Raw genomic sequence first — 27933 nt, forward strand, 5'->3', positions numbered from 1 at the left:
ACAGAAAAGTCCTTCCCCGCCACTAGGAAGCCAGGGGGAGTTCCCTGGGCCCTGCTCCCGGCAGAGGGAGGTGGCAGGGAGCCCCCCACCACCACCCGCACCTGCCAGTCCTGGGACCACCTGTGTTGAGGCGAGGCCCCTGGTCGGCTGCGAGATCTGGTCCCTGGACTGGGCGGCCCCGCACCAGGTCGGGTCTGGCAAGGTTTGGGCAGGGTGGGCGACCCCACGCTAAGGGGGGGGGCACGCGGTCTCCCTCAGGCAGCGGTGCGTGCGCCAAGAGCGGGCACCCCGATGGCTGTGTGGAGCGGCTTGGGGGTTAGCGGGAGAGCCTGGCGTGACACGTCCCCTTCGCCCACAGGCCGCGGGGACCCTGCCGGCAGCTGTAGCCGCTCCCTGGCCAGGTACGTCCCCCAGGGTTGGGCCCGGGGCTCCTGGGTTGGTGGGGTGGGGGTGGGGGTCCCCCGAGGCTGATGAAGCTCCGTCCCCATCCACAGCCGGGCCGTGCAGCGCAGCCTGGCCATCGTGCGGCAGGCGAGGCAGCGGCGGCGGAAGCAGCAGCCCGAGTACTGCATGTACTACAACCGCTTCGGCAGGTGCCACCACGGCCAGCGCTGCCCCTACATCCACGACCCCGACAAGGTGGCCGTGTGCACCAGGTGCCCTCCGTCCCCGCACCCCGGGCCTGGGGGGAGGGGGTGGGGGGCCGCGGGGGCCGCCCTGCCCCGCCTGCCGCGGCGCAGCTAACCCTCTTCCCTCCGCGCAGGTTTCTCCGGGGCACGTGCAAGAAGACGGACGGCACGTGCCCCTTCTCCCACCACGTGTCCAAGGAGAAGGTGAGCGCCCCCCGACGGCCTCCCGCAGCCCCGCCCCCATTCTCCCTGGCGGGGGACAGGGGGCCGCCCCCTCAGCCACCGTGAGCAAGGGGGACCCTGCACATGGCGCCCACCGCAGGGGGCAGAGCCAGGGCCGTGCCGCTCCGGGGCCGCGGCAAGGTTAAGGGAGGCGGGATCGGCCGAGGCTGCTGCTACAACAGCTTTTCCCCTTGAGGAACTTGAAAAGAATCAGCATTTTTCTCCCTAATAGAGCTTTGAAACTCTGTTGTGAGCAATTTGGAAATTCACGTCGAGTTTCGGGTTCATTAGCTCCGGCTCCGAAGCCGGTGCACATTCTGAGCTGTCTAATGTGGACGCCGCTCTCGCGCCCTGAATTAATGTTATTGTTATTTGTGTGGACGTGGTGGGTGCAAACAAGGTTAATTGAAATGAGAATGCAGTTTCCTCTCGATAACGGCCGTGCTGACAGCTAGGAGGAGTTCCGTTTGGTGTAAGAGTTGGCTTTATTATCCCTTTTTATTAGAGCTAATTTGGGCTCTATATCAAAAGCCACATTAAGGGAATTGTCTGCAGGCGCACCAGTGCCAGCCCCAGACGGGCCGGCCCTTCTCCCCCGTGCGCTGCAGTTAAAAGACAATTAAAAATAAACTCCTGCACATTAACTCGCCCTTTGTTTCTTCGCTTTCCCTTCATTCCCGCCCTGGGCTCCCCTCTGCCCTGGTGGGGCTCCTGGCAGGTCTGATAGTGGAGACCCCCCGCCCCGGGGACCAGGAGCTGCCGTGGGCTGCATGAAGGGCGGGCCTGACAGGCGAGAGGAGGAGAGGCGAGTTCCCAGAGAGGCCCCTGCAGGGGTAACAGGCCTGGGGAAGGTGGGAGGCCCCCAGGGGACTGACCGATGGTCAGGGAGGGGCCCCAGAGAGGAGTCGCCTGGCACAGTGGCCACCACAGAGGTCAGGGTGGGCAAGAGCAGAGAGCCCTCCTTGCTGGCCCTCAGCTTTCTCTCTTGGTCTCGGGGCCAGGGACTCCCAGGCTGCCTAGCCCTGCCCAGGCTGCCTGCTCCATGTCCACCCCACCCCCACCCCCGCCCCGGTCTTCCCCGGGCCCACCTGCTGGTGGCCAGGGCGCTGCAGACAGGCCCCCCTGCCACGCCTCCACGGTGCCAGCCTGCGGTCCGTGCAGCCCCAGGCTGCTCCCGTGACGTCTCCTGCCTAAGCACAGCCCATCCTTAGGGTTTCCTGGGTGGAATCAGGTTGCCAGCCCGTGGACACTGCCAGGTGTCCAGGCAGCTGGCAGATCGGCTGAATTTCCAGTCCCTGTAGGCTGTTGCCCTGCCCGGCGTCCCTATGCTCTGTCTCCCCCTTAGCCTCCAGCCCCTGCTCCTCCTGGCCTGTCCCACCGTGGCCCCACCTGGAAATGGAGCACCTGGACCTTAGCCGTCCTGCAGGGATGTCTTCAGCTGGGCTGCTTGAGGGCACGTGTGCCCTGCCCGTACAACTTTGCCTTCTGGGGAAGCTGGGGGTCTGCCTTTGGGGTGGGCAGCCCTCACCTGGCTTGGCCCCGGGTGCTCTTGGCTCCTGTTGGCCCCTCTTGCTGGCCAGCACTATGTGTCCGTTTCTCCCTTGGGGAGGGTTCTCTGTGTGGCTCACCCCGGGCCTTGGAGCCCCAGGCAGGCCCTTCACATCCGGGTGTTCTACCTGTAAAGCGAGGTGCAGGCTCCTGATGGAGGGTTGGAGGAGGCGGGGCCCGTGCGCCGCAGGGAGCCGTGGGGTCTGCCGGCCCTCAGCACCGCCCCTGCCTCCACAGATGCCCGTGTGCTCCTACTTCCTGAAGGGGATTTGCAGCAACAGCAACTGTCCCTACAGCCACGTCTACGTGTCCCGGAAGGCGGAGGTCTGCACGGACTTTCTCAAAGGCTACTGCCCGCTGGGCGCGAAGGTGAGGGGTGCTGGCGGGTGGCGGGCGGCCCCCAGCGGTGGCCAGCCGTGCTCCTCGGCGCCTTCCTTGGAGCTCACAGAACCCCAGGGTGACAAGGGCGGAAGTGGGCTGCTGCAAAGGGAACTAGGGAACGAGGTCGCGAGGGCCACCTGCGAGCTCGTCACGCCGCCTGCCGCCCTCGCCTGTCCGTGGGAATGCTGCCGTGCTGGGGAATTCCCGCAGCCGGGCACAGCGGCGCCTTCCCTTCTGAGTTACTGTCCTGCTCTCCGGAGGGGACTCTGCCGCCCCTCCTCGTCCCCACGTGGGCTTGCGGGGGTGGTGGGACCCTGGGCTGGGAACCCCCGGACGGGAGCCTGCTCATCAGCGCTGGGGCCTGCAGTCTGGACTGGGGAGACCGGAGCTGGGGCTTCCTGGGGACCCCCAGGGGGCCGGGACAGCCTGAGGTCCTGACAACGCCCCCCATTTCACACGTGGGGCCCGTGCCCCTTCCTTCCCTGCACCTTCTCCCTCCTGCCACAAGGCCAGGCGCTGGGCCCGGCCAGGCTCTGCAGACCTGGGGACCCGACCTGGAGCCAGCGGGTCACCTTGAAGGATGACCAGAGCCCTGGCTGGGGTGGGGGTGGGGGTGGGGGCGGTGGGACCCCCCACGGAGGCTGTGCATGATTATTGTAAGATATCCCAACGTAAATGGAAATATCAAAGTGGTATTTAAGTTCTGCTTCTATTAGTGGAAGTGCTTACTGCGTCCCTTTCGGCGTGTTGGCGCTGCGTGGCCGCGGCATGATGGATGGCGGCGTGTAATTATATATGGGAAAGCGCTGAGCAGGCCGGATCCGGCGGGAGGGGACGCAGCAGCCTGGGCCGGCGAGGGTTAATTTTATTCTCTAAATAATATAAAAAGTGCTGAGTCGTCGCCTTGTGCCTGATGTACAAGTCCTCAAACGGGCCCCAGAGAGTTTATAATATTCCACTGAATCAAGTGAAATCGTTAGCCACGGCTTGTTAAAGAGACGCGCTCCCTTTTCCTGTCCACGATTCAGGCCAGGACGAAATCTCCGCTCCTGTCCCTCTGTGGGGGCCACGTGACTGCTGCAGGACCTGCTGCTCCGGCCCCCCGCACCCCCGGCCCCCCAGCCAGTCTCCTCTCCGTCCCTCAGGAGCATCTGCTCCGTCCCTCAGCCGCTCAGGACCCGTGGGCAAGGACGGTCGTCCTTCCGTGGGATGTCCTCCACCTCGGGGGCCTGAAGCTCGGACACCACCATCCCGGCAAGGGCCATGCTCCCCGTGCTCCCTGGAAGGGATGTCTGCCGAGGTGCCTGCGCTCTGGCTGTCTCCTCTCTGGCTAGTGTGTGTTTGAGGGTGACCCTGGGGGACTCCAGAGGCCCCCATGCTCACCCCATGCTAGTTTTCACAGCCCCCACGATTCTCACCTGCCCCCTTCTCTTTCGCGGCACCCGTTTCTCCCCATTGAGGCGTGTGCGTGGCTGTGGCCCCGGGCTCCTGCCGCACGTCCCCGTGGCCCTCCGTGTTGGCTGCGGGCACTCAGTGCACTCCAGCCCCACCCGATGCTGCCGGCCGCCGGCGTGCGGGGCTGGGAGATGCCTGTGTGCGTGCAGGGTCCACGGCTGCCTCCAGATTGAAGCCAGGCGCCCAGCCACCAGCCCTGCTGCAGCCCAGCGCTCTCCCTGCGTGGCCGGTGCTGGCCTCCCTGCTCCCCGGCCCCCGCATGGCAGCACAGGGCCTGTGGCGGCCACTCAGCTCGCTGGTGAGGCTCCCGGCAGTCCAGCGCTCCACGGCCCTTCCTGTCCCCTACCTTGTCCTGCTTCACACAAGTTCTCGTGTCCTCCAGGCATCACCCTTTGGCTTCAAGGTCATAGGCCAAGTGTCCATCACCTGTTGGCCTTGCAGTGGTGTCTTTCCTTCGGCTGAAATCCTTCCTGTGTTCGGGGGGCAGAGTCCATCCGTGTTCACCCTGCGGTCCTGTTCCCAGACCTGCCCGGTCCTCCTCAGTGCGGCGGGCCCGAGAAGAGGCCCCGGGCCAGGGGCTCAGACCCGAGCCCAACCCTGTCCCACCCCATACTCGCTACCTGACCTCTCCAGGCCTCTGCTTCTTGTTCCATAAAATTAGGCTGATGGGAGTCCTTGTCGCAGTGGGGATGGTGGCGAGGAAGGCGTCCTTTGTCGCCTTTGCAGCAGGCCTGGGACAGGTGTTAGCTGTTGTTGAGTTGGCTGTGGGGTGAAGTTGGACCCCACGTGGGCTTCCTCCACGGAGTGGGCCCTCTCCCCCAGACTGCACATGAGACTGCGCCTTCCCTCTCTGCTTCGGGGGCCCGTGTTAGGGAGCCCGGCTTTATGGAGGCGCCGCTCCTGTGTCGTCTGGTTCACCACCGCGGGGGGGCAGTTGTGCAGCGACCCCCGGCATCCGGCTCTAGAACACGTCTGTCACCCCAGACATGCCTCCGGTCCCTTTGTGGCCAGTCCCACCTGTGCCCACCCCGCCAGCAGTGCCGGCCCACGTGCCGTCCCCGTACACTGGTCTCTTCTGGACGTCTCACAGTGGGAGTCCCGCGACACACAGCCCCTGCTGCCCGCCCTCTCTCCTCTAGCCTGGTTTTGAGGGTCACCACGTTGCGGTCAAGGTCAGGCCTGTGCCCCTGTCCCTGGCGAGTGGTGCTCCGCTGTGTGGGGAGGCCACGTTGTGTCCATCTGTTGGTGGGTGGACGTTCGGGTTGTCCCCGGGGCGGGGCTGCGTGGACATTTCTGTGTGAGTCCTCGTGAGCACAGGCGCTCATTTGCCTCGGGTGGGTGCCTGGGAGTGGGATTGCCGGGTGCCGGGGAAGGGGGCTGCAGGCCTCCCTGCTTGCTTTCTCATGAGGCCGCGCCACCGAGCTGTGCCGGGGGTGGGGGTGGGGTGAGGCTGTCCTGGTGTCACGTGCTCACCAGCACCTGGGTCTGTCCTGCTGACCTCAGTCCCCTGGTGGTGCAAGGCAGTCTGGCTGTAGCTTCCCTTTGTGTCCCCTGACAGCTGACGATGTGGAACAAGGTGTGTGCCCGCCGAGCTTTATCTCTGTTGTAATGATTTCACCGAGGGGGTGCCTGTGTGCGTGCGGGGTCGCTTGAGCGTCGGACTCTTGATTTCAGCTCAGGTCAGGATCTCAGGGTTGCGAGATCGAGCCCCCATGTCAAGCTCTGCGCTCAGTGGGGCATCTGCTTGAGTTTCTCTCTCCCTCTACCCCTCCCCCTGTGCGCTCTCTCTTTCTCTTTCAAATAAAGAAATCTTTTTTTTTTTTAAATAAAATCTTTTAAAAAACCCCAAAAAACAGTTTTGTTAAGATATTATTAACAGTTTTGTTAAGATATAATTCACATAGCATACCATTCACCTGTTCAAGTGTATATAGAATGATTTTTGGTATATTACATTGTTAAATTTCTTAATTGTGGTAAAATAAGTATAATGCAAAATTTTCCATTTCCTTTTCTTTTTTAAAGGAGAGAGAGATAGAGCGCGCGTGTGCGCACGCACACACACACACACAAGCGGGGGGAGTGGCAGGCAGAGGGAGAAGCAGGCTTCCCGCCGAGCAGGGAGCCTGACATGGGGCTCGATCCCAGGACCCTGAGATCTTGACCTGAACCAAAGGCAGGTCTGACTGAGCCCCCCAAGCACCCCTCCCTTATATGTTCTAGAAATTAAACCCCTGTTGGAGGAGGATGTAAGACTCTTTCCTCCCGGTCTGTCTTCACTCTCTCAACAGTGTACTTTGATGCATGAGAGCTTTTCATGGATTAAGTACAATTTTTCTGGGTTTTTTGTTTTTTTTTTTTTCTATTGCATGTACTTTGGCTGTTATATCCAAGAAATACTTGTCCAACCCAAGGTCAGCAAAGCTTTTCCCTGTGTTTTCTTTTCTTTTTTTTTTTTTTTTTTAAAGATTTTATTTATTTATTTGTCAGAGAGAGAGAGAGGAGCGAGAGTGAGCACAAGCGGGCAGAGAGGCAGGCAGAGGCAGAGGGAGAAGCAGGCTCCCTGCCAAGCAAGGAGCCTGACGCGGGACTCGATCCCAGGATGCTGGGATCATGACCTGAGCCAAAGGCAGCCACTTAACCCACTGAGCCACCCAGGCGTCCCTCCCTGTGTTTTCTTATATAAGAGTTTAATAGTTTCAGTTCTTAAGCTTAGGTCTTTGGCCCATTTTGAGTCAGTTTTTGTATGTGGTATAAGATGAGGGCCCAGCGTCAGTCTCCCGCGTGTGGGCCGTTTGCCCAACACCACGAGCTAAGAAGGCTGTCCTTCCCCCACTGAACGGCCGTTGCTCCTTTGTGGAAAGTCCGTTCACCATAGATGGGTGTTCGTTTCTGGGTGCTGTGTTCTGTTCCACTGGTCTCTACGTCTGTCCTTAAGTATTTTGATTACAATAGCTTTTCAGTAAGTTTTGAAATCAGGAACTATAAATCCCTCAATATTATTTTTCTTTTCAAAGATTATTTTGACTATTCAAGGTCATTGGAGATTCCATATGCGTTTTAGGATGGGATTTTTCTTTTTAAAAAAAGGTGGGAACCTTTGAAATTTTGGTAGGGATTGCACTGAATCTGTAGGTCATTCTGGGTGGTATTGTCGTCTTGGATATAGGAAGTCTTCCTGTCCATGAACATGGGATGTCTTTCCATTCCTTTAGACCTTCATTAATTTCTTTAAGCCGCGTTTTGTAGTTTTTAGTGTGTAAGTCTTTTGCCTCCTTGGCTAAATTTATTCCTGAGTATCTTACAGTTTTTTAATGTTATTGTAAATGGAACTTTTTTTAATTTCCTTTTTTTATTGTTCTTCCAAAGTGTATAATAATATGTTGATTTTGTGTGTGTGTTGATTTTATATTCTGGAATTTTGCTGGCTGCATATATTAGCTCTAGCAATTCTTTTTGTGGGTTCTTTAGGGTTTTTTAATATATAAGATCATGTCATCTACTAACAGATAATTTTCTTACTCTTAAACTTAGATTTTATATATCATTTAAATAATTATTTTTTTAAAAGATTTTATTTATTTATTTGACAGAGAGAGACATAGCGAGAGAGGGAGCACAAGCAGGGGGAGCTGCAGAGGGAGGGAGAGAAGCAGGCTCCCCACTGAGCAGGGAGCCCAATGCGGGGCTTGATCCCAGGACCCTGGGATCATGATCTGAGCCGAAGGCAGATGCTTAATGACTGAGCCACCCAGGCGCCCCTTAAACTAAGATTTTATATATCTTTTAAATAATTATTTAGCCTAATTGCTCTTACTAGAATTTCTAGTACTGTGTTGGATCAAAGCGGCAAAAGGGGGCGTCCTTGTCTTGTTCTTTGTCTTAGGAAAAGCTTTCAGTCATTCACCGTTGAGTGTGATGTTCGCTGTGGGCTTCTCACATGATTTTTATCCTGTCGAGAATGTCCCTTTCTAGTCCTAGTTTATTGGGTGTTTTTATTACAGAAGGTGTTGAATTTTGTCAGATCTTTTTTGCATCAGTTGAGATGCTCGTGTGGTTTTCTTCTCCCTTCAGTCTGTTAAGGTGGCCAGCCCGTCCTACTGCCCGCCTTGAATCACAGTTATGTTTGTTGATACTTGGATGTTGAATATCCTTGCATCCTAAGAATAAATGCCATTGCTGAATTCAGTTTTCTGGTATTTTGTTGATGATTTTCGCATCTGTATTTGTGATGGATATTGATCTATGGTATCTTTTCTTGTACTATCTTTGTCTGGTTCTCGTGTCAGGGTAAGGCTAGCCTCACATGGTGTTGGGCTGATTGGAGCGAGGAAGGATTCCTTGCTCTGCAGTTTTGGGGAAGAATTTGAGAATTGGTATTCATTCTTCCCTACGTGTTTAGTAGAATTCACTAGCGAAGCCCTCTGGTCTTGGGCTTCTGTTTATTGGTCAGTCTGATTACTGATTCAGTCCCCTAAGAGACAGAGTGCTAGTCCAGAGTTTCTTTTTCTTCTTGAGTCAGTTTTGGTAGGAATTGGTCCATCTCATCTAAGTTGTCAAAATTGTATGTGTAGAGTTGTTTGAAGTGTGCCCTAATTATCCTCCTGACAGCTGCAGGCTCTGTCGTGACCTCTGTTTCATTCCTGATATTGGAAACTTTGTGACTTTTATCTTTTTTCTTTGTTTGTTTTGCTAGAGGTTTGTCCATATTATTGATCTGTTTAAAGGGCCAGCTCTTTGTTTCATTGATTTTTTTCTCTTATTGGTTTTTTTTCTTTTTGGTTTTATTGATTTCTGCTCATAGTCATTACTGTTTCTTTTTGTTGCTTTGGGTTTATTTTGCTCTTTTTCCCCCGTAGGGTCTTGAGGTGGGAGTTTAGACTATTGATTTGAAAATTTTCCCCTCATGTATGAATTTCGTTAGCTAGGTCCTACAAATTTTGAGATATATTTTCATTTAGTTCTGGTTGCTTGTTTGTTGACCCCCCCCCCACCCTCCCTTGAGATTTTCTCTTTGATCCACAGACTTTCGTTTGATTTCCAAGTCTTCGGAGACTTTCTTGTTGTCTTTCTGTCACTGATTTCTGGTTGGAGTCTGTGATGGTGAGGAATATACTTCGTATGATTTTAATTCTTTTAAGTTTCTTGGTCTTTGTTTTATGGTCCAGGATATGCTTGGTATATGTTCTGTGTGGGCACTTGAAAAGAATATATCCTTCAGTATTATTGAGTAAAGTGGAGTGTTTTATAAATGTTGATTAGGTTTTTCTGGTTAAAGACATTTCTTGGTTCTTCTGCTTACTTGCCAATTTTCTGTTTAGTTGTTGGATCAGTTGTTGTGAGGGGGCATTGGTCACCACCCGTAATTACAGATTTGTTTCTTTCTCCATTCCTATTAATCAGTTTTTACTTCATGTATTTCACAGATCTCTTATTTTGTGCATGTTAATTTAGGATTGCTAGGTCTTCTTGATGGATTGATCCCTCCATCAGTATAAAATGTACCTCTCTGTCTGTAATTCTCTTTATTCTGAGGTCCACTTTGTGTGGTATTAATGTGGCCATTTCTGCTCTCTTTTGATCAGTGTTGGCTTGACATAACTTTTTCCATCCTTTTTGCTCTCAGCTTACCTATCGTATTATATTTGAAATACCTTTCTTGTGGACAGCATATAGTTGGGTCATGTTTTAAAATTTACTTTGTCAATCTTTGTCTTTTAATTGATGTATTTAGGCCATTTACACCTAATGTAATTATTGCTGTATTAAGGCTTAAGCCTGTAATTTGACTTTTGTTAGTCTCTGTGTTTTGTTAGTTCTTTCTGTTTTTCATTTCTGTCTTTTTATGCATTACTGGAACAATTTTAGAATTTTGTTTTGACTTATCTGTGCTATTGAGTGTATCTTTCTTTCTTTTTTTTTTTTTTAAAGATTTTATTTATTTCTTTGACAGAGAGAGATCACAATTAGACAGAGAGGCAGGCAGAGAGAGAGGGGGGGAAGCAGGCTCCCCGCCTAGCAGAGAGCCCAACACGGGGCTCGATCCCAGGACCCTGAGATCATGACCTGAGCCGAAGGCAGGGACTTAACCCGCTGAACCACCCAGGCACCCCAAGTGTGTGTATATCTTTTTATAGCTTTTTTAGTGGTTGTACTAAGCATTGTGTTGTACACCCATAACTTGTCACTGGTGTTCTCATTTACCAGTTCAGGTGAAATGTAGAAACCTTCCCTTCCTTTGTGTCCCTATGCCCTTCTCCATCAGTACCTGCCTTACGTATGTCTTCCACAGACATTTAAAACCACAACAGACACTGACAGTTTTTTGCATCAATAATTAAACATAATTTAGGAGACTCAAGGAAAGTCTGGTATGTTTACCCACGTTTTGTCACCTCGGTCTGCCTTCTGTTGTTCCAAGGCTTTGTCTCGTATTGTTTCCTTTCTGTTTAGAGAACTTACTAGAGCCATTTTTTAGGGCAGGTCTGCTGGTGACAAATTCTCGTGGTTTTCCTTCATGTGAGAATGTCTGGATTCCCCACATTCTTGGAGGATAGTTCTTTGCTGAACACGGGCTTCTGGGCTCGCAGTTCTTCCCTTTCGGCACTTGTACACGTTGTACCCCCTCCTCTGGCCTCGGTGGTGCAGAAGGAGAAACCCACTGGCATCTGAGCTCTCCCCGCACGGGGGAAGTGTCCTCTCCGGCTGTCTGTAGCTTTTACAAGATTGACTGTGGTGCAGTTTTTGGTGGATTTCTCTGCTTTTTACTGTTTGGGTTCCCTCAACTTCTTGAATCTGTAGGCTTGTGGTTTTTTGGCAAGTTGGGGACATTTTCAGCCGTGAGTCTCGTGTTCTTTCTCCTCCCAGTCCGCAGCCCTTGAAGGGCTCGCCATGTCAGAGACTCTGCTTTCTCTCCCAGCAGTCAGATTGGTTAAGGTCTGTTGTTACGTCTTCCAGCGCACGGAGGCCTTCCGTGGGGCCTCCCTCCTGCTGTCGAGCCCATACGCAGAGTGTAGTTCAGCTGTACTTTTCAGTTCTAAAATTTCCATTTGGTCCTATTTTGTATTTTCTTTTTCTTGGTTGAGACTTTGTATGCTTTCATCGTTTGCAGCGTGTTTTTAATTGCTTGTTGGAACACATTTATGGGGGCGCCCAGCGAGCGAGTGTGAAACTCCAGATCTTGGGGTTGTGAGTTGGAGCCCCATGGTGGGGGTAGAGATTACTTAAAAATAAAATTACCTAAAAATAAATAAAATAAAATAAACACATTTATGGTGCTCCTTTAAAACCTTTGTCCAAGAACTCCCGCGTCTCTGCTGCCTCTTGCTACCAGGTGCTGCTTGTCTGGAATTCCATTCGGTGTGAGGTCTGTACTTTTTCCTGGTCTGATGAGTCACTTTTTATTGAAACCTGGACATTTTGACTGTATTATTATGAGGGTCTGGATTTTATTCCAACCTTCTGTTTCGGCTGGTGTTTGTGTGACACCACAGGTGCAGGGGGAGTGAAGATGGGGTCTTGCCTCTGCCAAGTGGAGATCCAGGTCCCCGCGTGGCCTCCGCAGACCCCTGAGGAAGGGTTTTCCTACTCCTCCTGGCTGGGTGGTACTTACTTCCCACCAGGCCACTTCCCACTGGGGGCTCCCCTGACTGGGAGAGGAAGGGGCCCCGCATTTCTGTGTCTTCAGGGCCTCCTCTATCACCAACCCAGCAAGGCAGGAAGGGGCAGCAGGGGCCAGGTCTCCCCATGCAGTCTTTGCTGGCTTGGGTGGGGCCACAGTGTTTCGGGGTGTCTGGCTGGGCTGCCCCTTATCTGCACCTGTGGACACTTCAGGTTGCTTCCTCAGCAGAAGAAAGTCCTGGGGACCCCCTGCCACACTGGCATGGAGGTCCCGATGGACGCTTCTCGTGGTCATCACCTGTGTGGGGCCCAGTGCCCCCTGCTTCACTGCCTCCTCTGGGGGCCTGTTCACTCCGCAGAGCCCAGCAAGGACAGTGCTCATCGTTTATGGCATTTAACAAACTTGCTGTTTGTAATAACTGTGGCTTCACTGAAAAGTTGCAAAGCTAGTGCAGAAACCCCCATGGGTCCCCCAGCCCATGCCGAGAAAGGCACCCCCCCAGCAGCTGGCTAAGCCCCGTCTAAGCATCAAAACCAGAAGAGTGCCATGGGTGTGTTCCCACCAGCCTGATTCCAGGCTCTGTCTGCACTCTGTCCGGTTTGCCACTAATCTCCACCTTCCGTTCTGGGTGGCCCATTGGATTTGGCTGCCATTTTGGAGTGAGTGACTGAAGGAGGCCTTGGCCCAGATGGCCGCAGGAGTGGACGAGGATGGACATTTCTGGGGGTTGTTCAGGGGGAGTGTGGTGGGGCACAGGCAGAGGAGGGATGGGTGATGGGGGGGATGGGGGGGATGGGACTGTCACCAAGGTGGGGAAGGGGTAGCTTTGGTGTGGGGGGGTGGGAAGGAAGTGGGTGGGTCGCTGGGGATAGGGGACACTGATGAACCGCCCCGCCGGCCTCACAGTTGGAGTGGGGCCTGGCCCATAGGAGGACAGGTGGCGATGGATCCTACTGTCGGGCCGTCTGAGGATGGAGATGAGCTGGCGAGACCCAGGAGGACCGGGAAGTCCAGGGCCCCTGGGTGGCACCCACGTCAGGGGCTGCTGTGCGTGAGCCACATGGGAGACTTGGGCTCCTGGCCGGGGAAGAGGGCGGTGGTGTGGAGTCAGACGGCCCATCCAAGTCCCGGCAGCCTGGCTGGCCTGCAGCAGGCAGCCAGTGGGGACCCTGGGAAAGAAATGGGGACCCTGGAGCCCCAGGGCCTGTGGGCGTGAGCACAGGTAGGCAGGTTGGTCCTGGCCTCTCAGGGCCTCACCCCTCTGGAAGGTGCTTCCTGGAGGGTAGGCCGGCGTCTTGGGCTCCGCCGACAGCCTGTGGGGATCAGGGTGTTGGCCCGTGTCTGTAGCAAGGTGTGGGCCACCGGTCTGGGGGGTGGCGGTCTGCTGTCATAGAGGCTGGGGCCGATTTCCAGGTGGCTTTCGTCCGTGCGCACCTGTGCACCTGCTTTCTTGCCAGCACTTGGTGACAGTCTACCTGTTTTTCTCTTTGAACAATTGAAGGACAAACAGTTACTTCACTGTATTTTTTAATTTCCCTTTACTGGACTTAATGAGGCCAAATGCCTTCCCTGTGTGTCGATCTTTTGGGCCTTTCCTTCTGAAATACCTCGGGTTTGTTGGTTTCTGTAGGTGAGAGAGGGGACAGCTTTCCGCTGGGTTGGTTTTCTCTTGCCGATTCACAGGGAATTTATAAAGTATAAACACGAACATAGAAATACAGAAGTGTAAAGTATTCTGCACATTAGTCTTCTGTCAGTCACGTAAATGGCAAATATCTTCTTTGTGTTTTGTTTTTCCCTTCTTCCTGGTATTACCTTGAAGAACAGAAGTTCTTAATTTTAACGGAAATGATCTTATCAATCTTTCCTTACAGCTTGTCCCTCTGTCTTGTATGAAAACCCCTGCCTCCTTCCGAAAGTCTGGAGAGGCTTCCAGATGCCGCAGAGGCCGGCCTCTCCCATGCGGGCCTGTCTCCGTTGCTCCCAGTGTGGGGTGTGAGGTCGGGGTCCAGCTGCAGCTTGCCCGAGCACCTTGGTTGGGAGCCCGTTTCCCGTGGGCTCGCAGCTGTGGCTCTGTCTCGGGGCTCGTGGCTCTGCTCTGTGTGACCTTGAGCCGGTCCCAAGCCCGCCGGATTCCTTGAGCTTCACCATAATTCCTAGTAAGAAAGTGAGTTCTTTCGCCTTGTCCTTCTGCACGGTTCTTCTCACCGTTTGTGCCCTCGGGGTTGCCCCAGCCCCGGGCGGAGTGGAGCATTGTCCTCTCCGCCCCGGCCGCGCCCTGCAAGGCTGGCCCGCCGGCCGCTCGCTGGGACCCCGGGACACGGGGCTCCCAGCTTGCTCTGTGTATCAGCCAGTGAGGCACATGCATTTCCGGTGAGAGGAATGCTCACTCGGGTTTTGTTTTTCTTCTTGACGGCCTTTCTAGAATTGGTCTGGTTTCGTTTGTGTCTTCAGGTTGGTTGGCTGAGTGCTGCCGGCGTGTCGCCCTGCGGGCCACTTCTCTTTGTGCCGACCGTCGCGGCGGGCGCCTCTTTCTTGCCGGATTCCTCTTCGCCGACTCAGTTACCAGCATCTTCAAAGAACCAGCTCCGCGCCCTCTTGGTTCTTGCTCTTTTGTTATTTCGTTTGTTTCTTTTTTTTTTTTTTTTAATTTTATTTATTTGTTTTTTGGACAGACAGAGATCACAAGCAGGCAGAGAGGCAGGCAGAGAGAGGGGGAAGCCGGCTCCCCGCCGAGCAGAGAGCCCGACGCGGGGCTCGATCCCAGCACCCTGAGACCATGACCCGAGCCGAAGGCAGAGGTTTTAACCCGCGGAGCCCCCCGGTGCCCCAACTTTGTCTCTGGTCTTCCCTCCGCGGAGCCGGGGTCGTCTGCTCTCCCGCCACCTCCTGAGCCAGGCCCACTCTGCTGACCGGGCTGCGAGCCCGAGGACTCCCCACTGCGTGTCTTGTTTGACCTGGGAATTAGTTAGCAGTGTCTTTGCTCATTTCCAGGGACTTGGGGGTTTTCCGGGGCTTCCGTTGGGTGGTCTGGCTTCGCTCTTTTCTCAGGGGCCGGGTCTGCCGGAAGATGTGGGGCCCTTCGAACAGGAGACTCGGTCTGTGTCTGGGGAGCTTCTGAGTAGCTGTCCAGCATCGTCCGGCTCTCTCTACGGCTCTTGGATGATTCGAGAACGCTCCTTGTGTCCGGCCCCGGCTGTGTGCTTGTTCTGGGCAGGAGGCTTATAGCCCCGATGAGCACAGCCCAGCAGGTCCGCCAGATGTGAGCCGCGCGTGAGATGCAGAGCGTCCTGGGGCCGCCTGGCGAGAGCAAAGCCAGAATTTTAGCGAACCCGCCACGCGCTTCTGCCCGCAGTCAGGGCGGAGACATGGCTGTGGTCTTCTACATTCTTCCTTCTTGCCGAGCCCGGCCTCCTCTGACGCAGTGGACACGTGCTGCCGGCGACGTGTGGCGCGTGGCTACTGCCCGGGGTGGCACAGGCCCCGGCCCCCACCGGCCCCCTCTCTGCGTTCACTCGGCATCCAGGGGGCTGGCTTCTCTTGTCCGGTGCCAGGCCCTCTCCGTGCGGAGACCCTCCCTGTCCCCTCCACCCCACCGAACTGCCCTCCTTCCCCGGAAGGCCCTACCCCCCAGGCTCTGCTGCTCTTTGAGTGGCCTCACGGGGCTTCAGTGCAGAGTGGAGGGCACGGGGAAGGAGCAAGCGAACAAGCATGAGCCTTCTCAGGGCAGGGGTGGGTCTGGCCCCCACCCTGGATGGGCTGGTGGGGGGTTGCCGTGGGCGCTCAGGGCCCCTGCTGCCTATGCAGATGGCCCTGCCGGTTCCGGCCGGCCCCCATCTGCACCCAGCCTCCAGGCACCAGTGTGAGGGGCTTCTGGTCTGTTGGTGGCAGCTGGGGACAGGTGTGAGGCCAAGAATGGGGCCGGTGCCCAGATTCCGCTCCAGGGATGGGCACGCGCTCTGAGGGGTCCTCCTCCGCCAGGCTCTTGTGCTGGGTGCCAGGAGCAGGGCCGAGGCCGGGGCTGTGGGGACCGGCTCCCGGCCGAAGTGGCTTCGAGGTTCTTGGCACGTTCCCCAGCGGTTCAGCCGGTGCACAGCCCCCCGTGCCGGGGTAGGTGCTGCAGCTGCTCCAGCATCCAAGCTGGTTCTCAGCTCTGCTCTGGGTGGGGCTGGCAGGGACCGTGCGGGGTTTCTTGTCCGGGACTGTGTCTCTCCCGTCGCCTGGCCAGCACGAGGGGCAGTGGCTGCAGTCCGGCTCCCCCGGTCATGCCCGCTGAGCCAGCTGCAGGGGTGGGTGGAGAGCCGAGCACCCCTGTCCTGGAGGGGCCTCAGGCAGGAAATAGGTGCAGAGCAGGCCTGGAGAGTTGGGCCCATCGCTGCCCACGGCTCCCGCCCCCAGAAGCGGGTGGGCCAAGGCAAGGCGGGCCGTGGGCAGAGCTTCGTGGCTCCCTGTGGGCCGTGGGCAGAGCTGAGGCCTCGTGTTGCCCCTAGCACCTGCTGGACGGCGCGCCCCAAACTGGGTATAATTAGCCACCACGACAGGTGTGGTGGATCGGGTGTGTGCTGGCCTCGGCCGACCTGGGCACCCCTGGGCTTGAAGCCTAAACCCCTTGCAGTAAGGTCCCCTGGGCGTGGAGGCCCCCACCCACAACCCCATCTGCAGCCCGGAGAAGGGATTCGTGTCCCAGAAATCCCCATCCCAGCCGGGAGACCCCCCGGCCCCGGCCACCCGTGGTCCCTGCCTTCCGTCCAGGCCCAGGGCCCAGGTGGGCAGTGCTGGCCCTCACCCTTCTGATGGCTCAGGAGGCGTGGATGGGAGGGAGTGCAGGCTGCCCTGGGCTGGGGGCCTCGGCCCCTGGGGGGCAGAGCGGGCAGGGCCAGCCCACGTGGCACAGAGGTCTTGCCGGGCTCCCCCAGCTGCGCCTCTCCCCCCGCAGTGCAAGAAGAAGCACACGCTGCTGTGCCCTGACTTCTCGCGCAGGGGCCTCTGCCCCCGGGGCGCCCAGTGCCAGCTGCTGCACCGCAGCCAGAAGCGCCTCGGCCGGCGGCCCACCCCCACCCCGGAGCCCGGCAGCGCGCCCCCCAGGAGCAAGGCCTCCTCCAGCCACGGACCCAGGTGACAGGGACAGTGGGGGGTGCATGGGGAAGCCCCAGGGGTGGGCCAGAAGCAGTCCCTCCCTGCTCTTGGAGATGCTCAGGACCCCGGCGGGGAGCCTCTGTGCCCCTTCCCAGCTCTTACAGCTTCAGACCCAGAAAGAAACCTCAGTTCAAGGTTGAGCATCACGTCACCTCCAGAGGCGCCCAGCCCACATCCCCAGGGTGGACAGAGCCGAGGACATCCCTGGCCCAGACCGGCCTTCGTGGGACTGCCCAGTCCCTGCCCCACGGAGGAGGGTGGGGTCTCTGGTTACCCCACTCCCATGCCCCAGGAAAGGGAGGATCCTGGGCGATGCTCATAGCTGGGGCCCCGCATCGTGCCCACCTGTCCCGGGAGTGGGCGCTCTGGCGCAAGAGGACAGGGTCCATGTGGGGCCGGGGCTTACTGGCCAGGCTCACCCCAGCTGCCTCACGCCAGAGGCCCCGTGTCGTCACCAGCCTGTCCTTACGGACCGAGGGCTGGCCTCAGACCTGGATGGCGATGCCCCGATGCCCTGTGGCTGCTGGGACAGGTGCCGCACAGCTGGTCGGCTAGTGCCCTCTGGACCCCAGCCTGCCGAGCAGCCACCCACCCTCACGTTTCTGCTCCCCTTCCTTTCCCGCAGGAAGGCCTCGGCTGCCCAGCGCCCCACGAGACAGACGCCCAGCTCCCTTACCTGCGTGGCTGCTGGCTCGGCCTCCCCTCCCTCCTCCCCGCGGGTGTTAGCTGCAGCCTCGGGCTCTCCCCTGTCGTCAAAGCCTCCCTCCTCTCCCTCTCCCTCCTCCCCCCTCTCCTCCTCCTCCCCCACCCCCTCCCCCTCCTCCCCCTCTCCCTCCTCCCCCTCCCTGTCCTTGGACCGGGAGGAGCCGTCTCTCCAGGAGGAGGCTGCCTCGGCGGCGACGGGCTCCGGGGGCCTCTCCAAGCTGCCTTCCTTCATCTCCCTGCAGTCCTCGCCGAGCCCAGGAGGCCAGCCCAGGGCCCGGACCCCCAGGAGCCCCCCAACCAAGGACTCAGGTAGGCAGCTTGGCCCCTCAGGGCCCAGTTTGGCACAGCCAGGGGCTGTTTTTCCAGTGCGCACCTCAGACCCACCAAGGCGGAATTCCCAGGTGGGGCCTGGATGGTTTGTGAGCGCCCAGCACGGGCGGCAGGTGCACACCTCCCGCCCACGGGGGCAGAGCCGGCCAAGGTGTAAGCACAGCAGCGGCTGCCGCGCAGACCACCCCAGCCGAGGGCTGATTTAATTAGAAAGCACCCATTTCTGTTAATTTGTTCTGGAAGATCACCGCGCGCTCCTGGAGAGAACAGATGTTCCCTCTCCCCCAATGAACATTTGGGGCTTGGTAAATGGCTCCACTCAGCCTTGTTTAGGAGAGAAAAGAGGATTTTATGGCTGCAAACGACCCTTTCTGTAAACATTTTACAGCTCTCCGCGCGTTTGAGTGACGATAAACCCCACGCAGCTCGGCGGGCTGCAAATTTGCGACCATACGGCTATCATTTTATTGTCATATTTCACGGTCGTAACGTTAATGGAAGATGCTTGCCGCAGCCTTCTCGAACGGCTCCGCTGAGCACGCTCAAACGCCTGCCTCCGAGGGGCCCGGACCGGCGCCTGTGCGCAGCTCCCCCCTTCAGGGCATGAAGCTGTGGCCGGGCCCTCTGCCTGCTGGCCTGGGACCAGGGCACCCGCTACTTCCGCCCCCTCCCCCTCGGGCAGGCCCCCCTGCGGTGGGGAGGCAGCAGGTGGCCCCCTCCTTCCCACCCCCCCCCACCCCGAGGCAGCCAACCCCAGCATCCGTGGAGGCTGGCAGGGTGGGCCAGGCCCAAGACAGGCTGTGGAGATCCCCCTTGGTCTCCGAGGCCTCGGCAGCCTTTGTCTCCTGCTCGGTCCTCGTCCAACCTGGCCAGGGCTGGGAGCTGGAGGTGCAGAAGGAGGTGGGCCTGGGAGGCCTCTGGGGCAGCGGGCCGGGCTGCACATCCCCAGGCAGCCCCCCAGTAGGGGCCATGGCCAGCAGGCAGAGGCCAGTGAATTGTGCCGGCCTGGAGGCCTGGCCGGCTGGCCTCTGGGCTCTGGCTTGGCCAAACAGGTGACTGGAGCCCTCGGTCCTGCCATGGGTGGCCCAGGAGGCGAGGCTGGCTCACAGGGAGCATAGAGGGTGCCGTGCCCCAGGGCAGCCACGCGGAGGCATCTGTGGTCTGCGGGGATGGCAGCCTGAGAGGTGGCCTGGAGCATTCCGAGCCGAGGAGAGGCATGGAGTCCCAGTGAGCGTGGGCTGTGCGGGGCAGGAGCCCCCCCTTGGAGGTGGCTTTCTGTCCTCAGGCCCCCTGCTCCTCTGTGGGAAGCCCTCCATGCCCCCAGGCCCTGTCCCTGTGCGCAGGGCCCCAGGTCCCTCCGCCCCTCCCCTGCCCGCTGCTCGCGGGCCCGGAGCCACCACGTGTGCGTCTGGCAGGCCGGCTGCAGGTGTGAGCGTGGCCGCGTCATGGGGTCTGCTTGCAGACGGCTCGCACCTGGCATTTGTAGCCCCACCGGCGGCTTGCTGGGGCTCCCCGGACCCCGGGGCAGGCAGGGGGGTGCTGGATGGAGTTTCCCGCATCCTGACCCAGAAGCTTTGGCAGGAGAGGTGCTCCTCCCTGGCGGGGCGCGGGGGGGGTGGGGCGGGGGGGCAGGGGGGCTCCTGGCACCTCACCTTTGCCCTTCTCGGAACAGGGAAAACGCTGCACATCAAACCCCGTCTGTGAGGGCCCCGGGGGCCAGCCCGTGCCTACCTCAGCCCCTTGTTCCTGGAGAGGAAGGAGGCTCTGCCTGCCCCTGCCCCAGAGGAGGGGCCGCCTGCCACCGAGTGCCCCCCGGGATCCCCGGGGTTGTTGCTCTGCCCACCTGGCTCTCAGCCTTCCGTGACGGTGGGTGCCCAGGGCCTCGCCTCGTCCTTGGGCCGGGCTCCGCCCCGCCAGCCTCTCCGCACACCCACCTTCCTCCCATCCCCACCGCTGTGCCCTCAGCCTAGCACCCAGGATGGGCCCCAGCCTCCAGCCTGGAGGGGTGCCAGGCAGGGCTCCCCGCCAGGCCTGTGCCCACTGTGGGTGTGGGAGCAGCTGTGCCATGCAACTCCCCCCCCCCCGCCCCCGCTACCCCCGGGACTCCTGCCGGGCTCCCTGGTGGGTGTTTTATGTTCAGCAATAAAGGTTCTGCCCTGTGTCTGCTTGGCTGTTCTGAGTGCCGTCGCGCCACTGTCCAGCCCTGTCTGCACCAGCTCACAGGGGTTGGGGGGTACACGCTGCCCACGACCCCAAGAGAAGAATGGGGTGCCCCGCGGGAGAGGAAGGGCTGGCCACACATCCTTGGCGGCTGCAGGGTCTCTGGGCAGGAACATCGGCCCTCCTCCCTGCCTCCCGGAAATGGCTCAGAGGGTTGGGGACAGCTTCCCCACCGTGGCGGAGCCCACGTGCCTTGTGGTGAGAGGCCTGGGGTGGGGGGTGCCAAGGAATGCGTTGGACGCGATGGGCGGAGCGGGGCCCCCAACCCGAGGTTCCGTCCCCAACCCCTCTGGGTGTCTCGGGCGAGGGGCTGGGCCAGGGAAAGGGACGGAAACTGGCGGCATCTGCATTGCTGGACGGACCCGGGGAGGCCTGGCAGAGGGTTGTAGCCTCCGCTGAGGGGCCCAGGACAGGGTCTGGGCTGACAGGGACCCTGGGAGGCCAGGGATTGGAGTGGCACAGGGACAATCTGGGGATTTCCCCTCTCACCCCCGGTCACTCCACACCTGAGTGTGTCCCCACGCCTTCCTCCTCGCCTGGCTGCCAGCGCCACGTGTCAGCCTGCAGTCAGGTCTGCTGCGCGACGGCCCTCCTCTGCCTGTCCCTTCGGGCCCTGGCTTGCAGGGGCCAGCACAGTGGGGACAGTGCAGGCGTCCGCCCACACCGCGCCCCTGAGGGGCCCACTGGCCAGAGCAGAGCCCTCCTGGGCCCAGCCCACATCGGACGGACAGACACGCCAGTCCCCCCGAGACTGTGACGGGGAGCGGGGAGGGGGGGTCCTGCGCCCCACAGCTCCCTGACCGATGGGGGCCATCCCTGTCCAGCTCCAGAGGGGGCGAGGACGGGGCTGGTTCACGGCAAGGGGCCAGGCCGGCGTCTGTGGCAGTGGGTGGCCAGTGAGGCGGAACGGGAGTTTGCAGTTATGGTCGCTGCTGCCCCCGCCCCCGCCCCTGCCCGGGACCCCAGAGGACGTCCCCAGAGGCCCGAGACGGGAGCTCACGGCCACTGCCGCCAATTTGGCAGCGTGGTGGATCCGGAGTCACCCCCGGCTGGAAAGAAAGGGACTCCCCCTCAGTAAGCAGCGGGGTCCCCGCTGTGGGCTGGGCCCTCGGGGGAGCAGGGCAGGGGCCGCGGGGTCTGGGTGGGGCACTGACAGTGGGGGACCCCACAGCTGGCAGTCCCTGGGGCGGGAGTCTGGGCCGCGGGCCCATCTCCTGCCCCTTCCTCCCTCGGGGCTTCCTCTCCGTTTCCACCGTGACCCCCCCACAAGGCTGGGGGATCAGTTCTCCTGCCTGGACAGACGGACGGATGGCTGGAGACGTGGTTATCGGTCCGGCCTGAGCTGAGCTGCGGCCCCTTCAGACCCTCACCTCCTCCCGGCCTCCCTGCTCTTCCCTTCACAGTGGACAGGGGGACGCGCAGCCCGGGCTGCGGAGCGGACAGCTGTGTGCGTGGTGGGTGGGCGCCCCACGGTCGGCTGGACAGCTGGGTCAGTGCGTGCGGGACAGCCCCGGGGGCCTGCCCCGCCCAGCACCACGCTCAGCCCGGTCTCCTGGCTGCTCCAAGCCGCGCGGCCCGCGCAGGCCCGTGTGAAGCCCGCCGCCCAGAAGCAGCAGGTCTGACCACCGTGGGCCAGTGTGGAAGGCTCGGGAAGGGCTGGCGCTCTAGGAAGCAGGAGAGGCCGCGCCAGTGGCTGCCCTGTTCTGGGCGGGGGCCCAGCTCCGCGACGCTCCCTGGGACCTATCTGGGGACCTTGTCGGCCTGGGTTCTGCCTGGTCCGAGTCCGGGCTCCTGGGCAGCCCAGGGTGGGGTAGGGGGGCAGTTCCTCTGAGGAGAGAGTGCCCACTGGTCGCTCCGGGCTTCCCGTGTCAGGCGCAGGCCAGCCGAGACCCTCAGGGATGAAGGTGCTGGTCACCTCACACCAACCCAGACAGATCAAGCTGCCGGCGGAGGCTGACTGGGCTCTAGGCAGAGCGTGTGGCCTTCGCGGAGGGCACAGCATGGGTCCCCTAGACCAGGGAGGGGCCGCCCCCTCTCCTGGGTCCTATGTCTTGGTCCCAGGTCCATGCCCGTCCGGGGACTGCCCTGGTGTGACAGGTCGTGGAGACTCTCAGAGATGGGCCACACGAGGGCGGGGAGCCCCATGTGAGGGTGGCAGCCGGGCCGGGGCCCCCTCGCGCTGGCTGGCCCGCTGCCTGCTGTGGCCGGGGCAGGGACGGCTGTCCAGCTGAGGCCTGGGGTCAGGCAGCCAGCAGAACGGCAGGGCTGGTGGCCCAGCTCAGACCCCGCAGCAGCGGGGAGACCCTCTGCTGACCCTCTGAGCTGGAGGAGAGGGGCTGGGCCCCGGACAAGTGGGCGTTGGAGACCTTGGAGCCGTGGTCCCCGTCTAAGCTGTAAGCCGGGGGGCCTTCAGGGTGAAGGGAGGCACCTGATGTGAGAGCAGCGAGGGGGAGGTGTGGACTGGGGCGGGGTGGGCCTGGCCTCACCTGGGACTGGGGGAGTGTCCCTGGTGGGATGGGCTTCCCGGCCTGAGGCCCTTCCCCAAGGAAGTGCCTGCCCCCCCCCCCGTCGTGGACACCCCCCAGAGTGTGCCTGGGACACAGTGGCTGCCTCATTCTAAGCAGGGAGGGCACTGGGCCCTGCTGTCACTGAGCCCAGAAAGGGGGTGTGGTGGGAGATGGGACTCCTGAGCAGCGGGGACTGGACGAAAGTGACCCGTCCAGACCCGGTGCAGCAGCACACTCCCTACCAGAGCGGTAGTTAGCATCGTGGGTCCCGAGCCCCGGGCAGTGCCCTTGGCCTAGGACAAGCGCGGCGCCGGCGGCTTCCTGCCCGTGCTCCCCCGTGGGCCTGCGGGGGGTGCCCCCACATCCTGCAGCCAGCTCCTCCCAGCACCCCCTGCCGGCCTCTCACCTCCCGGGGCTGCCACCGAGATAGCCAGGACCCGGGACCCCTTCCAGGCCCAGAACCTGGCCAACTGTCCCCCGCAGATGGAAGCCTCCAGAGGCTGTCCTGCAGCCCGGGGGGGGGCAGCTTCGGGGTCAGGAGGGGACCACCAGCCACCAGGCAGCCGGGGCCTGGGTTCCTCCGACTCTGGGAAACGGCCCTGCCTGCAGCCGGGGAGCTGGGAGGCTGCTTCACCGCCCGCGAGACCCTGAGCAGGGGGGCTGGGCCGGCCATCGAGGCCTGCAGGCCACAGACGCCGGCACGGAGCACGTGTGGGTTAAGTCGCTGGACTCGGGGCAGTCTGTCCCGACAGGAGTGCCGACAGGCTGCGTGGCCGGCCGGTGGGTTACCACGTGTTTTAGTTCTGCCCTCAACGCACTCGCGCTCTGCCAGCCCCGCAAAGATGCCGGAACCATGTCGTGTTCCTGCACCTGGGCTACGGCCGTGGGCAGGCCCCCACAAAAAGGCCAGGCACCCGCCCCCCGCTGCTCTCGGGCCCAGCCACGTGCTGCAGGGCGGCCCGGGGAGCCCACGGGTGCAGGCTGCGCCCAGACCCAGCTCGGCCGGGGCCCCAAGACACTCCCGGTGGCTCTGGCCACCCCCGTCCCACTGCCCCTGTCTCCAGGAACTCCCAGCTGTGGGGCTCAGCCGGGGACAGACCCACCCAGCACGGACCCCAGGCGCGGAATGAGAAGCCACGTTCCGTCCTCCCGCTGCCGCCGGCTCGCTTCCCACTGGAGGTCTGTCTCTGGGCCACCTTCCCAGAGGATGACACCAAGGCCGTGCAGCGGGAACTCAGAAAAGATTTGTGGGCGGCGTGTAAGGGCGAGCCAGGGGGTGGGCCCCGCGCACTCCCGCTGGGTCGAGCAAGGACTGGCGTGCAGGTGTGGCGCGGGAGCGCACGCTTTCCGGGGCAGCGCGGAGCCAGGGTGCTCGTCTTCTGGGCACAGATGGGCTGTCGAGGGGGCCGAGAGGACAGCGCTGCTCTGGCTGTGAGGGCCCGCGGCGTGCCCGTCCGCTTTTCCTGGGGCCAATAGGAGGGTGAGCCCCCGGCCCCACGGCCTCTGCTCCCCAGCCCCGGCTGAGCAGGAAGGAGCCCAGAGAGGCCAGCACCTTCCCTGGGCTCAAGAACCCGTGGGCAGCGACTCTGATGTCCTTTCCCACCGGCCCGACCACGACTGGCAGGAGGAGAGCTGGCGGAGGCCGCAGGGGCGACCGGGACCAGACAGGGAAGGCAGCAAGGGGGGCAGCCCTCTCAGGCTCCCTCCCTCTCTGGGAAATTTGGACTGTCGCTCAATAAACTTGGCTTTGCTCTCACTCAATAACCCTTGCTTTGCTGCCCCCCCCAAATCCCAGCAAGAAGCTGAGGGTTTGGGGGCCTCCCCTGGGGGCCCCTGCTTCTGAGGCTCCCGAGCGGCCAAGAGCTGTAGCAAGTCTGCTGGCTAGTCTGACTCCAAGGCCAGTGTCTGAGCCGGTCGGCGACACAGGTGCCCCGCTTTCCCCAGGCTGCCCCTTCCCTGAGCAGTGAATGAAGGCGTGGGCTCGGGGACAAAGTGCTGTGTGCCTGGTGAGCATGTGACGGAGGGCAGGGCCCAGCATCCTCGAACAGCACATCTGGGGGCTGGATGTAGGGGAACCTGTCCCCACTTTAGCTAGACTTGGTGGTGGCTGAGTGTGACCTCCGTCTGCATGGGGCATGGGGGCTTTAAAGGGAACCCCAGGGACGCCTGGGTGGCTCAGTTGGTTGGGCAGCTGCCTTCGGCTCCGGTCATGGTCCCGGGGTACTGGGATCGAGTCCCGCGTCCGGCTCCTTGCTCGGCGGGGAGCCTGCTTCTCCCTCTGCCTCTGCCTGCCACTCTGTCTGCCTGTGCTCGCTCTCTGACAAATAAATAAATAATAATAAAAAATATATTTAAAGGGAACCCCAAACCCTGCAGTACAACTGGCAACCCACGTAGCCTGGAGCCCAAGTGTGGCTGGGGCCTCGCCTCTGCCTCTGGCTGAGCCGTCCCGGCAAGGGCAGGAGGGTCCTGGTGGTGGGCCTGACCCTGCCTGCCCAGCAGAGCCCTGCGGGGAGGGTTGTGGGGGCGAGGAGGAAGGCGACAGTGCAGGCTGGGCCACCCCATGACATCTTAGGAAGTGAGGTTTTGGTCCCACTTGTATGAATTTTTGTTATAATAACGGCATTTATGCTCAGAACAAGACAAAAACAAACTGCCCTAGTGACTTCCTGCCCAGGTTCTTCCAGAATCTTCTTTCGATGCACGGATGGTTATATTTAAGATTGAATTTGTTACCCGTAGAAGTCCTAGAACAGCAGTATAGAAAACCTGGGGGGGCCCCAAGCACTCCGGTGACGCCGACGCGGGGCGCGGCGCCTCCCGGCTCCGCCCACCCCGGAGGGGTCGTGTCCCCCGCCCCGCGAGCGCGCCCCGCTGCACAGCCGTGCGCGCCCGGTGTCCCCCACGCCCGCGCCCCCGGCCCCCCCGCCGCCGGCCCGCGCCCCCCCCCCCGACCTGCGCCCCGCGGGCAGCCGCCGACCGAGGTGCCAGCAACTTTGTTGACTAAATTCCTGAACCCGCCCGGACCGCGCGGCTAAAAATAACCGGCACTCCCCGAGCCGCGCCCGCCGAGCCGCGCGGTGGCCCCGGTGTCCGCAGGCCGGAAGGTCCCGGCGCCGTCACGCTCGCGGGGCGGCGGGGTCACGGCGCGCGGGGCGGCGGGGACAGCGAGGCACCGAGGGGCCCCGTCGGCTCCCCGAGACTCCCCGGCCTCTCCGTCGCGGACGCGGAGCCCTGGGGGCCGCAGGCGGGGCTCCGTGCCCCCCGCGCGGCGCCTTCTCCGCGCCCCTCGGCCCCGCGCCCTCGGCGCGTGCAGTCCCCCGCGGCGGCCACCAGAGGGCCCTGCCCCCTCCTCTCGCGGGCCGCCGGTCATCACCCCTTCCCACAGCTGTTCCCCGCAGGAGATTGACAGCTGGGCTCCGGGTTGCCATGGGGATAGGCAAATGAGGGCGGCAGGTCTGGGGCTCCGATTGGCCTGGGGGCTCGCGCCCCTCCCAGGAAGGCGGGCCCGAGCGCCCTGCTCTATAAAGGGGAGCGCGCGGCGCGGCGCTCGGGCGTGGAGGCGGGGCCGGCCGGACGCGGGCGGAGCGCGGGGAGCGCGAGCGGCCCGAGGCGGCGGCCTCCCTGCCACCCGCCCGGCCGCCGACGCGGGGACAGGGAGCGCGGCCGGCCTGCGCCCGCGGGGTGCGGCCGGGGCCGCCGGAGAAGCCCGAGCGGCGGCGTCCCCCGCGGCCGCCCCCAAGTTGGCCGCGCGAAACTTTTCCCGGCGCGTCTGGGCGCCGCCCCCGCCGAGACCCGCCGCCCGTGGGGAGTGAAGGGGGGGGAGAGGCCCGCGGCTCCCTCCCCCCCCCGCCGCCGCCTCCCGTCGAGGCGCAGCCGGGCGCGACAGCGGGGCCGGGCCCCCGGGCGATGGCCGCGGAGCTGGCGATGGGCGCCGAACTGCCCAGCAGCCCGCTGGCCATCGAGTACGTCAACGACTTCGACCTGATGAAGTTCGAGGTGAAGAAGGAGCCGCCCGAGGCCGAGCGCTTCTGCCACCGCCTGCCGCCCGGCTCGCTGTCCTCGACGCCGCTCAGCACGCCCTGCTCCTCCGTGCCCTCCTCGCCCAGCTTCTGCGCGCCCAGCCCGGGCACCGGCGGCGGCGGCGCGGGGGGCGGCGGCGGCGCGGCGCAGGCCGGGGCCACCGCGGGGCCGACGAGCGGGGGCCCGGGCGCCGTCGGGGGCGCCTCGGGGAAGCCGGCGCTGGAGGATCTGTACTGGATGAGCGGCTACCAGCAGCACCTGAACCCCGAGGCGCTCAACCTGACGCCCGAGGACGCGGTGGAGGCGCTCATCGGCAGCGGCCACCACGCCGGGCACCACGGCGCGCACCACCCGGCGGCCGCCGCGGCCTACGAGGCTTTCCGGGGCCAGGGCTTCGGGGGCGGCGGCGGCGCGGACGACGTGGGCACCGGCCACCACCACGGCGCGCACCACGCCGCCCACCACCACCACCACCACCACCACCACCACCACGCGGGCGCGGGCCACCACGGCGGCGGCGGCGGCGGCGGCGCGGGCCACCACGTGCGCCTGGAGGAGCGCTTCTCCGACGACCAGCTGGTGTCCATGTCGGTGCGCGAGCTGAACCGGCAGCTCCGCGGCTTCAGCAAGGAGGAGGTCATCCGGCTGAAGCAGAAGCGGCGCACGCTCAAAAACCGCGGCTACGCGCAGTCGTGCCGCTTCAAGCGCGTGCAGCAGCGGCACATTCTGGAGAGCGAGAAGTGCCGGCTGCAGGGCCAGGTGGAGCAGCTGAAGCTGGAGGTGGGGCGCCTGGCCGAGGAGCGGGACCTGTACAAGCAGAAATACGAGAAGCTGGCGGGCCGGGGCGGCCCCGGGGGCGCGGGCGGGGCCGGCTTCCCGCGGGAGTCCTCGCCGCCGCAGGCCGGGCCCGGCGGGGCCAAGGGCGCGCCCGACTTCTTCCTGTGAGCGCCCGGGCCGAGCGCGCGCCGCCGCCGCCACCGGCCAGAGGACTGGAGGGCCCCGCCCGCCGGGCGGTCCGGGACGGGACCGCGGCCCCTCCGCGCACGGAGCGCGGGCCCTCCCGGCCGAGCGGGGCCGGAGCCGGCTTCCTCCCCGGCGTCCGCCTGCCCCGACGCCGCCGCCCGCCGCCCCCCGCGCGCCGGCCTTCTCGCGGCCT

The 27933-nt window shown here is 61.7% G+C and overlaps 2 protein-coding genes across 2 annotated transcripts in view; both read left to right on the forward strand.

Moving 5' to 3' along the window:
• Window positions 1-20188, forward strand: part of ZC3H3 (zinc finger CCCH-type containing 3) — a gene marked incomplete at its 5' end in the record, with an annotated part of 81918 nt that extends 61730 nt beyond the window's left edge. Inside the window, 7 exon segments of the mRNA XM_080802285.1 lie at window positions 359-401; window positions 495-656; window positions 764-833; window positions 2637-2768; window positions 16793-16971; window positions 17618-18006; window positions 19700-20188. Coding sequence (XP_080658411.1) covers window positions 359-401; window positions 495-656; window positions 764-833; window positions 2637-2768; window positions 16793-16971; window positions 17618-18006; window positions 19700-19731 — 1007 coding nt within the window. The 3' untranslated portion in view covers window positions 19732-20188.
• Window positions 20189-26663: 6475 nt separating this feature from the next.
• MAFA (MAF bZIP transcription factor A) lies at window positions 26664-27722 on the forward strand (the record flags this gene model as incomplete). The annotated part of the gene is made up of 1 exon (XM_080802222.1): window positions 26664-27722. One exon carries the CDS (start codon window positions 26664-26666, stop codon window positions 27720-27722), a length of 1059 nt encoding a protein of 352 aa, XP_080658348.1.
• Window positions 27723-27933: the final 211 nt, after the last annotated feature.

Source organism: Martes martes (assembly GCF_963455335.1).
Source record: "Martes martes genome assembly, chromosome: 4".
NCBI classification, from domain to species: domain Eukaryota; kingdom Metazoa; phylum Chordata; class Mammalia; order Carnivora; family Mustelidae; genus Martes; species Martes martes.